This window comes from Amphibalanus amphitrite, unplaced genomic scaffold (assembly GCF_019059575.1).
Source record: "Amphibalanus amphitrite isolate SeventyFive unplaced genomic scaffold, NRLGWU_Aamphi_draft 000014F_arrow, whole genome shotgun sequence".
Lineage (NCBI taxonomy): Eukaryota > Metazoa > Arthropoda > Thecostraca > Balanomorpha > Balanidae > Amphibalanus > Amphibalanus amphitrite.
This window is the reverse complement of record NW_024881510.1, coordinates 1,653,513-1,665,000: the sequence shown is the minus strand read 5'-3', so window position 1 is coordinate 1,665,000 and position 11,488 is coordinate 1,653,513. Positions and strand designations below refer to the sequence as shown.

Here is an 11,488-nt window from a genome sequence, read left to right as displayed (position 1 = left end):
GGGGAAGAGGGGTTTAGAATGGTATATAGAATGGTAATTGAATATATAGAATGGGTTAGATTGCAGATATAGGCAGATTGCCTATATCTGCAATCTGCCTGACACTAGTCCGAAGTCTCTGTCATGCAGTGCCGATGGGGATACCGCCGAGTCGCACAGCAAATGTGAATTAGTGTCTAGGAGCTCTGTTCACGTGTCTCCTGCTACTAAATCGATCTTTGTGGACTGATCGATGATCATCAATAATCAATGGCTGCGACACGGTGATGGCTGGCGCATTCAGGGAGTTCAGGGAATCTAGAACATAATGAAGTTTTATGATCCGCTCCCCATAAAACTAGGCCTGACCCTGAGCAGTTTTGTGCTCACTGCTCTGCTAACACATTTCTGTTCTGGGTGCTTTCGAAAGAAATAGAAAATAGCTGTTCAGTGCTGAGCTCATACTCGTCAGTCGTCATTCTTCTTTTCTTTCAGTGCCAAAACATCCAGTTGTGGCAAAAATGCTGCGAAACTTTTGACGCAGAACGCCGTTTAACTTTTGCCCAGTCTGATAAACACACATTCTGAGCTACATACATGCCTTTTTTGTAGTAAAAAAGGCATATGGGCATCAGAGTATCTTCATACCTTAATGCTTCAAACCTATAGATTTCCACATTTTGCCAAGATTTGCAACCTACAAATTCCAGATCTCCCGGGCTCTTCCGTTTCATGGAAAGTTCTGTTCTGTTGGCATTCCATTCACTCATTGTCTGCTCGGTCTTTGTCCATTCCGCCGGAGATACCGGCGACGTGAAATGTTGTTTGCTTCCTTACTGCTCAAACCGTAACTTTCTTCTTCTGGGGTAGGGAGAGGAGAGGAGTCATAAAACAGGTGTGTACTGCGTATGCGTGTATTGCTGAACTCAGAGCTTTTGTTGGGTGGAATGTCCCATATCTAGTTAATAACTCGTGCTTCGGGCGCCGACTGAGAGCTTGTCAGGGGCTGGAATTCAGTTAGGTGAGGTGACCTAAGAGCTTAGTGAGAACAGCAGCCACCAAACCTTGGTCGGGGCAATAGGAACCAGAGAGCCCTGAGTCCGGGTATACACTGCGGACCATGAACGGAGTGGTGAGAGCATCATATCCTGTGCGAGGCGATGAGCACGCCACGCGTTGGATCAAGTGAGAGCACCAAACGCCGTGCCTCCCGAGACCGGTGTTTGGTGAGCACACCAGGCGCTGGTCAGAATGGTTAGCTCCCTGGGTCGGGGTGGTGCGTGCTCTGGTACGGTCTCTGGGCGCGGGCCGCCTCCTCCCTCCCCCGCCGCGCCGGCCGGCCGGCCGCGCTGACCTTGGCCGGCCGGGGCGGGTCCGCACCTGGCGTGGCCGTGTCGTCTCTACCGCCGCCGGGCCGGGCCGGCTCGGTCGGCCGGCCGGCCGACCGAGCCGGGGTCTGTTATTGGCCGCGCCGGTAATGTTTGCGACCGATAACGAGCGCTGCGCGCCGCTGGGAGTGGGGCGGTGCGGCGCGCTGCTGCTTGGCCCGGCCGTCGGCTCGCCGCCGCCGCGGCCGCGGGGATTACGTCCGGCGCACGGCAGCCCGTCTGCCCACCGCCGCCGCCGCTCTGTCAAGGTCACCACCGACAGACGGCAGCACCGTCCAGAGGAGACCACATCGGGTGCTATTCGGCGCCGACCGGCCGGCTGTTATTAAAAAATGGCGTGCCCGCCTGGTAACAGGCCCGCCGGGCCGGCCATCGGCGCCGCTGCGCCGCTGGGAGCCGCTCCCCTCGGCCGCCGCCGCGTCAGGCAGGGGTGGCTGATGGGATCGGCTCGCGGCACGGCCCGACAGGAAATTGGGCTTATTCGCGTGGCGGCGGCTCGGCGACTGCTTTGTTCGCTCGGCGCCGGGAGGGAGGGAGGGAGGGAGCGGGACCGCCATCGCTCCGTCGGCTGGCGCGCTGCACCCTCCCGCTCTGTCTAGCACGGCGTGCGCTCAGCGGAGCCGCCGCGCCTCATAGCTCGTTATTACGAGCGCGTCGTTGGATAGTCGCTGACCCGACCGACCAACATACCCGGCCGCCGGACCGTGTGCGGATGCCAGCGGGACGCGGCGCTCTCCACAGCGGCTGTCCCGAGTAGGCAGTGGTCGGTCCGCCGGCTCGGCCCTGCGCGCCGCCGTAGGCACCGGCCGCCGCCGCCGGTCCGCCGCGCCGGCCGGCTCTGGCGTGGCATCCCGTCATTACGGCCGCGTGTCGACCGTCTGCACGGCGCCGATAAGGGCGAGTTTCCCGTCGCTGAGCGCGGTCGGAGCGGCCTTACTGCGTGTGCCGTCAGAGGCGCGTTTCCCACGCCGGCTGGGGGAGAAGGCCCGCTGAGCGGCGCGCTGCAGGGAGAGATGTTTATCGAGGGAGTGTACAGAGGCGGTCCCAGCCGCCGCCGGACGGGGTGCTCGGGTATGGGGCAGAGGCGCGCCCAGGCGGCGGTCGGGGAGGTCAGACGTGCTCGGTGAACTCCCGGCACGGCTCGGAGCGGCACGCGACTGCGGGCACCGACTAGTGGGCCAGAGGCGCGTCCAGGCTCCGCCGCCGGGAGGCACGGACGTGACTGGCGTGCTCGGTCGGTCGGCGGCGGCTGGCGACCGCGCGCCTCGCGGGTCCGGAGTCCGGCGCGCCGCCCGGACCGGCCGTCCTGCCAGTCCGGGGTCCGGGCCGACACATGGACGGCGACCGGCCGACCAGCCTCCTGGGGTCCGGGTCCGGGCTCAGGACCTCGACCCCTGGCACACGGACCACGCCGCACGCGGCGGTACCGGGAATAGACCAACAATAGCCGAGTTTTTGCACGCTGGTGGGAGACAGTGAGGTGGGGTTAAATATACTACCTCAGCACCTACCCTGCGATGAAGCTGTCTAATAAGTTACATCGCACGTGAAGCTACATCTTCATTATGGCGCCTTGTGAGGCGGAATTTAATGGTGCACGTTTGGACGCTATAAAATCGTACCTTTACCCTGTAGCTCCTTCCTTTTCACAAATTACATTCAATCAACACCGGAGGCTCTCTTTAAATGGTCACTATTACCGACATGGACGATTTGTTATCATGAGCACATTTTCATTCGCACATGCCTCGTCCTATTTTGGTGTGCCATGTGACGTAATACCTCCGACTGACTCCGACAGTTTCCCGAAATGGTCGGCACTGAAAGGCGGGCTGGAGCAAAATTACTTTGGCTGGATGGCCAGGCCATCCAGGCGGGAGGTGGACTTGATAGGGATAATGACAGGACTCGTACGAATGTCCCATGCACACAATATTTTGCTGGAGCGATAAGTATGAATAGCGAAAAGACAAGCCTCAGCGTCAGTTACGGGTCGGGCACGTTCACTGTTGGACTGGTCAGTGGTCGCTGACTGTCCGTTTCCTTCTGTTACAGCTGATCCAGCAGGGAGTGGCGACCTCGATGGCTTCAATGCCTGCCCAGGTGAGTGCAGACCGCCCACACGGTCCCTTTGACTGGCCAGTTGAGTCCGTGGCCTGCTGGTGGGGAGAGGGGGGGGAGTCGGATATGGCTGCCTCGGCGCTCGGCTGCCGGCTGGCTGCGCCACTGCAATGCCGTACTCAGTGTGCAGTGCGTCCGAGAAAATGGCGCGAGTGGGCTGGGTGCCGAGTGCTCGCTGGTCACTCGTGACGGAGACGGAGGGCGGGCCGCGCCAGCCACTGGCTACCGCCGCCGCCACCGCCGGTACCGGCACCGGGCGGCCGGCCCGCCAGCTGCCGTTCTGGGACTGGGTAACCATGGAATAACAGCCCATGGGCACAGTGGCATAACATTATGAACTTTGGTAAACTGGTTAATGGGTTTACCGAAAAGTGAAGTAGACCCTGGCACCTGCGATAATGCATTTTGGCCGATTGGCTGGCCTACAGTTCAAATCGATGCTCAGGACAGTAGCATAATGCCCAAAAAATTCATCGAATGTACCAATATCGCGCTGACAGGCCTTTGCGAGTACTATGAAGCTGTCTAATGAGTCCCAGCTCACCCGGTGTCACACAGACGGTGGCCGTACCATGTGGGCGGTGCCCCTGGTATTCATTGGGTGACCCATGGTGCCATCGCTGGTATAACTGGGACCAGCCACTGTTGGCAGTCCTCCCGTAGTGTCGTCGGTCCGTTCCTAGCGTCGGAGAGACCCGCTGCCGGTCCCCAGTTTATATAGACACTCTGAGTGGGCGAAGAGTGTGTCCTCTCCGGTACTCTCGGCCTCGTGGCTGTGTTCCTTCCTGTTCCCTCGTGGCTGTCCCCTTCAGCCCCCGTCGGCCCCCTCGTGGCTGCGTCCCCGTTCATCCCTGAACGGCTGGTGGTCTGTTGTCTAGTAATGCTGCTGCTCACGGTGGCTGGCTGATCTGCAGACTACGGCGACTGGTTAGAACGGTTCGCGACTAGTTAGAACGGTTCGTGAATGGTTGGAGCGGTTCGCGACTGGTTAGAACGGCTCTAGACGTGATAACTTAGGGTGGTGGAAACCAGTAATGTCAACCAGAACTCAGACTTATGTGGTCGTTGTTTAGGATTCAACCTGGTTTTATTACAATGAAAACTTTTTTTGTTTGTTTCGGGAACCGTACGGTTTCTTGTAGTTTTCTTGCGGCTCCTTATGGTTTGCCTGGCGAGCCGCTGCCTGATTGAATCAGGCCGACACTATGAGCTGGCTAACGAACCTGGGCTAACGAACATGGTGCTCGGTGTGAAATATATAGGCGATGCCCGGTGAGCTATGTGACGGTGCCCGACGTGCTGATGTCGGTCTGTCGCACACCCTGCCCGCTGTCGCTGCCGCTGCCTGCCCGCTGCCGCTGCCCGCCGGCCGCCCGCTGCCCCGCTGATCAATACGGCCGCGCGCCGCGCCGCGGGGTGGTTCGGGGAGCGGAGTCGGACGGAAGGAAGGCCCAGCCGCCGCCCAGCCGGCGACCCGCCCTGTCCCCGGCTCCGTCACTGGGTTCAACCGTAGCTCTGCTATACACCTGACCCACCTCTGACGTTCTGACACCTTATAAACACTACATTATTTGTTTAGACTGTCAATATACCTATATGTTTACGTGCAAATTCGAGTCGATTTGTCATTTTCTTTATACCCAGTCCATACCTATTACCTAACACCGTGCTTGATCATTACTTAAGTCCCACTTCTGAAAATTTTAAAGACTTCTTATGCACGGCTGTTAAGTGTAAAGCCATGACCGGTTTATGGGGTCTGCGAGATATCGTGCTCATGTTTTCGCAGTAAGTACTGTCGATGTCACGAGATGTTTCGTGCAAGTGTCAAAATGATAAGATATTTTTACTAAAAAATTAAGTCAGCCATCGAGCTGCTCCCTTAAGGCCGCCCCACACTGGACCTCGCATGCGGGTTGCGAGTTTTGGGATTTTTGGGCTTCTTCCAAATCAAATAATACAATCTAAGCTGAGTGACCCACATTACTATCTAACAGGCGAGTCTGCATGTTTCTAGCTTGCGAGCCACCTTGCATTGTGTTCCAAAAATTGATTTTGAGTCAACTTTCGATATTCCTCGCTGCGAGGTCTGCGAGTTCTGCGAGGCTTGCGGGTTTTTCGTTGGAATCGAATTTTGGTTCGCTGCGCTGGTATTGCAACTATATGTAATTTTCTAAAGGCGTATCGGCTTCACTGCATTTATGAAGTTACCATAAGGGAACGGTCTAATCACTCTATGAATTAGTATTATGTCCGCAAACTCAGAACCCGCAAACTCGCAACCCGCATGCGAGTTCCAGTGTGGGGCAGCCTTTAATGAGTTATTCCTCGCTTGTTTACACTTTGCCCGCTGCCACCTTTTTTACTGGTGATCCATATTTATGAACCATTTCCGAGACTCTGTATTCTGTAATGCTTTTGACAGACTCTATCGGAAAACATTTTCTGAAATTATTTGAGTGGGCACATTTGGTAACATATGACTCCTGGCTCCAACTAAGTGATCTGCTGACCACCCTCTACGACTTAAATAAGCAAAAAGTCGTTTATGATGGCCGAACTACTTTGCTTCTTCCATTGCAGTTTCTACCGGTAGGGCATTACCCCTTGCGCACCGCTGCTCTCCTGGAATGCCACTCCCCGCTGGGAGTGGGGCACTCCCGCTGGAAGTGGGAGTGTATGCGTGAACGCCTTCCCCGTCTAACTTAGCTTCCGAGACAGTAGACACGCGGTAAGCCACTTAAAAAAGCATACACAAATCATCAAAAATCACTGACGTCATTCCTTACTTCAGGTCATAGGTTAGGTCACCAGAGGTCAAAGTTCCACGATTCCCACATTTTTAAACAAAGCGGCGCATAATTGGTGAACGAATAGAGCCACGGTGCATCGGAAAAGCGTTTTGAAAGCTCATCTGAAGGTCTTTTGCCACTGCGTCCTCAGATTTGGCCTTCAGATAACTCCTTTTAGCCTCCTGACTCTGAGCACAAAAACCGTCAAATTTGACGTTTTTGTGTATGATATTCTGTTTTGCAATAACTTGGCATAAAGTTTACATGACATTCATTTTAGCTGCATCGTATTACATTCGTCGAGATGTGTCAAATGAAATCAGTGACGTACCCAAGGGGGGGGGGCACGGGGGCCAAGGCCCCCCCCCCTGAGCGCCCAAGGCGCTCAGGGGGCCCCTCAGGCCCCAGGATATTTTTTAAACACTGGATAAAACGTCTTTACTCGAAGAAAAATTGATATTACAGTCTCATTTATGTGCCCTGGGTACCCGAGGGGCCCCTGCAGTCATCCAAGGGCCCCCAGTTTCTTGGGCCCCTGGTCGCCTAGGGGGCCTCTGGTAGCCGGGGGCCTGGTCTCATGGGGGCCCCTGATAGCCTGTGGCCCCTAGTCGCCTAGGGGGCCCTGGTCGCATGGGGGGCCTCTGGTCGCATGAGGCCCCTGATCGACTGGGGGCCCCTAGTTGCCTAGGGGGCCCTGATAGCCGGGGGCCTGGTCGTGTGGGCCCCTGATAGTCTGTGGCCCCTAGTCGCCTAGGGGGCCCCTGATCGCCTGGGGGTACCTAGTCGCCCAGGGGGCCCCTGGTAGCCGGGGGGCCTGGTTGCCTGGGGCCCCCGGTCGCCCCTAGTCGCCTGGGGGACCCTGGTCGCCTTGGGCCCCTGGTAGCCTGGGATCCCCTGGTCGCCTGAGGGCCGCTGGTCGCCTGGGGGCCCCTGGTAGCCGGGGGCCTGGTCGCCTGGGGGCCCCTGGTCGCCTGGGGGCCCCTGATCGCTTTGGGGACCTGATCGCATTGGCCCTTGGTCGCCTGGAGGGCCCTGGTCGCCTGGGGCAGTGGGGCCCCTAGTCATCTGGAGGACCTGGTCGCGTGGGAACCCCTGGTCGACTGGGGGCCCCTGGTCGTCTGAAAGTACGCTTATCACCTGATTGATCCCAAATCATCTGAGTGGCTACTGGCTACTGGATATAAGTAGTGACTGGAGTAGGCACTCATCTGAAGGAGCCAATATCTTTCACGGTGCCGGAGATATCACAGAAAAACAAAAAGGCTAAACTGAATACCCCCCAACCTTGGCCCCAAAGGCGTCATTGGCTAACACAGGGATGTGGGTCGATTTGCAATCGCATTTCCTCCTAAGTCCTATTCCTCCAATTAATACAGAGTGTCCCAGAATTACCCTAACATTTATTTTCTGGCTAAAAGTACAATTGCGCTCGATTCCTAGTGAAACATATAATAGCCTCGTTTACATAGGGCTAGTTGCCAGATAGTGGAATTCCGATAACGAGACATTTATTCCCTGCACTATTGTATTATATACCTACATATCCGGAATTGGAGGATGTTCAGTAATTGAGGCGCTCGCTCATAAAATGCCGTGCGTTTCATGCACACTCCTCAAGCAAAAATATTTTTATTTTTCAATTTTCTCAAGGCTTAGACCGTTACAGAGACCGTTTTAATTGACTTTGATGAAGTTGAACGCGAGAAATCACAACCAAATGCTACATTAGGTTGTAAAGAACTGAATTGCGTTTTCCCACACACGTGGCGTTTTCTCACCTACGTCTGCAGGAGAGACCGGACCCACTATGCCCCCCCCCCCCACCATCGAAAGGTTCTTCATGACTCCCGGGGGCCCCGGGGAACCTGGGGGGCCCTATACACTGTGGGGGGCCCCTTCGAAAGCAGGTGGCCCCCTCCTGGGCGAAATCCTGGGTACGTGCCTGAATGAAATATATCTAATGGTAAACTTAAAGATTTGAAGGGAGATCAAGGTTCCCGGCCGGAAACGTCCATGTCGCATCTATAGCGATTCGTTTAATTGGGCTAAGCATTCAAGTTGCTTTCATCGCTGTAGTATGTCTCTATCCGAAGTTATCGTCAAACAATTGCTGGTGAGTGTGGTGAGTGGTGACCTTTCATGGCCTTAGATTACTACAGGAGTCACGGGAGCAACATCCGCTTCACGACCGATTACTTACCAGTGGAGCGGAGAGGACACAAAATTGGCGTGAGTTCATGGAGGTCGTATTCTGAGGTAAACGTTTTATATCTACTGTCACCCTTATCAATGCAATGACTGAAAGTCTCAGATAAATCGTTCAGTTGGTGTAGCTATGGAGATACTTTAAATGCTTTATGAGGCTCGACGTCAGGTCACTTGGCGTGACCTGTTGACCTGGCGTTGGATGATCTGCGTCTGAAAATTTCTCAAAACGTGCAGAAGAGGTCTATCATAGAATTAGCAAGAACGGCAGCGCGATGCGCCGCTGTTTTCTAAATCTTCTCGGAAACCCGTATAAGAGGGACAGTTTTAACATTTCAGTGGGACACGGTTAAACTTTCGCAATAAACCTTACATAAGCTGGAATTAACAGTATTTCTTGAGCTAAATGTCATCTTAAAAAATTCAACAACTACGAATAGCGTAATCACTGTACGTAATTAAGGCATCGTTCAAGAAGAAAAAATCCTGAGACCTCTTCGTGTCCTAATCTGGTGTGTATACTCAGTACTCACATATGCTACCTGGCAGCCAATGGCCTAGCTTCTGCATAGAATAGATAGAGGTGAAATTAGCGATGGCGTCGTCAATGCCGTCACAGTGAGTTTCCAGCATGATCACTGCAAGTCTTTGTGTACCCAATTAACACCAAGCTTTTAAAGAGCGCTAATTTTTCTATTCTTGAACAATGGGAAAAGGAAAAGGAAGATGGAAAATATATTTTCACCGCAAGACATGCTGGGCTAGAAAAACCCAAAACACACACACCACCTTTTCTTGTGACATTTTCACCGCAAGAAATATCATACTGGGCCCGAAAAACCCAAAGCAAATACACCAACTTCTCGAGTGGAAGTGTAAAAATGAACACCAGCGAAACCGGAAAGTGCCGGCTTAGGAATGGCTTCTGCTTCCCCGCGTGGAGCATGAGAAGCACGCGAGCTTCCCCGTGAGGAAAAGGAGAGTTGAATTGCAGACTGCCTCTCTGTGAACTATAAGAGAGTAGTTGACTGTCTCCCCGCGGGCTATGGCAGGGCTGTTTGCCTCACTGTGAGCTAGCTATGAGCTCTTATCCTATCCTGTGAGCCATGGGAGAGCCAGCTACCTTTTTAGAGCTTTGGGAGAACCGAATACCTCCCTGGAGCTATGGGAAAGCCGGCTGCCTCTATGTGAGCTATGGGAGGGCCGGCTTCCGCCTCCCGCGAGCTCTGGTAGAGCCGACTGCCTCCCCGTGAGCTATGGGAGAGCCGATGGCCTCTCCGTGAGCTATGGGAGAGCCGATGGCCTCCTCCCCGTGAGCATATGGGAGAGCCGATGGCCTCCCCGTGTGCTATGGGAGAGCTGGCTGCCTCCCCGCGTGCTTTGGAAGAGTCTGCTGGGGTCGCGTGAGGTCCGGAGATTCCACTGGTTCCCGTGAGTTATCGTTCTCTGGAGAACATTTCGCGGTTCGGAGTGTCTACTGCTTCCCTGTTAGAAGCTGAGGAGAGCTAACCGACTTCGGCACCATATTATGCTCACCCCTCGCACATAGCAGAAGGGTTGGTGCACAGGCGGTGTGCATGTCCTTTTGCCATTGTTTTACGCCCGACTGATGGCGATGCACAGACCCTCAATTTGCCGAGGGAGCGGCACGGCGTCTGTATTGACGTCTCCACCTGACCCCTCAGCAAACAGGCGCCATAGGGGCGCCATGGGCTCCGGTGGCCACGCGGCTGGCGCTGTGCCGCCGCCTCCCTCCCCTGCCGGCCAGGTGGTAGGCAGATCGGCGGCGGTCGATAACCGTCCCGGCGCGGCCGGCCATTCATCGCCCGCACCCCTCCCCACCGCGGCGGACGCCCGCCGCGCCGCCGTACACCGGGTGCGCCGTGCCCGGGCCCGGCCGGCCGGCGGCCCGCCGCCCTGGTTGGCCGGCCCGCCGGAGGCCCCGGCCAATGAGCGGCGCCGACACAGTACTGCGGCGGCGGGTCCGCCGGTGACGGCGCCTGCGCGGACGATGGCGGCTCCGGCGCTCTCTCTCCGTCCCCGCCGCTCTCTCCGCCGTCCGCCATCGGGCGCGTCCGCCATGGAGGGGAGCGGCGCGGCGCGGCGCCGGGCGATGGACGCCGACCGGCCGGCCGGCCGGCCATGGCCGGCGCCGCCGACAGCTACTGCACGCGCCGGCCAGGTGCCGCAGAATGGGTGGGCTGCCTCGCGTCCATCGCGGCGGCTGGCTCCGCCTCCGCGCCGGCCGATCGACTTCCATGACGCACTATCTGACGGCTCATGGGAGATGTCCGCGGCAGTATGATTCCGGATTGTACGGCGACAACTCATGATGGTCATGATTAATGCGCTACCTCACGGCACACTGCGGCCCGCAACTAGCGCGCTTCGTGTGCTGACGTCACTTATGATGTCCTCGTGTGCATGATGTCATGCACGGGCGTCACTTTGTTTTTGTGTATAGTATGCCTACCTGTGTAGGTGTAGGTATGTCGAATGCATCGTTCGTCAGTTCAACAGACGTGAAGTTACATTCATAAGTGACGCATCACGTCAATATCACTCGCTTGTGCTTCTACCACCAAGTTCCCTGCTGCTTTTGGATGACGTCGGCCAATATTAGAGCGTGCCTGTTGTTGCTAATTCCGTGGAAGCCTCCATGGTTTCTTTTAGCTGCTAGCAGCCGCTATTAGCGTGCCAGTGAACAGGGTCATGCTCGAATACATAGGTAGGTTTCAGACAGTCAGCCATCAAGCCAATTATCCAGTTCGGTGTCGTCGCCCGTCGGTTCTTCAACTGGGATCTGTTGCATTCCTGCCAACGCCCAAAATTTTGTGTTTTACCCCGTACGAAGTCGCTTGATACCCAACCATTATTAGCAATGTAGGTATCATTCACCATTGTCGATATAATTCGGCAGTTTCACGTTTTGCATACCTTCTTCCACGTGGGAAGATGAGAGTTGGGCCTGGAGAACTGAACGCTGAAGTGGGACATCTGGAG

General features: G+C 55.8%; 1 protein-coding gene across 4 annotated transcripts in view; it reads left to right on the top strand.

Annotated features, from left to right (window-relative positions):
* Window positions 1–11,488, top strand: part of LOC122384769 (mediator of RNA polymerase II transcription subunit 15-like) — a 34,965-nt gene that overhangs the window by 10,723 nt on the left and 12,754 nt on the right. For all 4 annotated transcript variants that reach the window (XM_043372490.1, XM_043372518.1, XM_043372509.1 and 1 more), the window contains exon 4: window positions 3,423–3,470. In XM_043372490.1, the coding sequence (XP_043228425.1) occupies window positions 3,423–3,470 (48 nt within the window). The remainder of the gene's footprint in view (window positions 1–3,422; window positions 3,471–11,488) is intronic.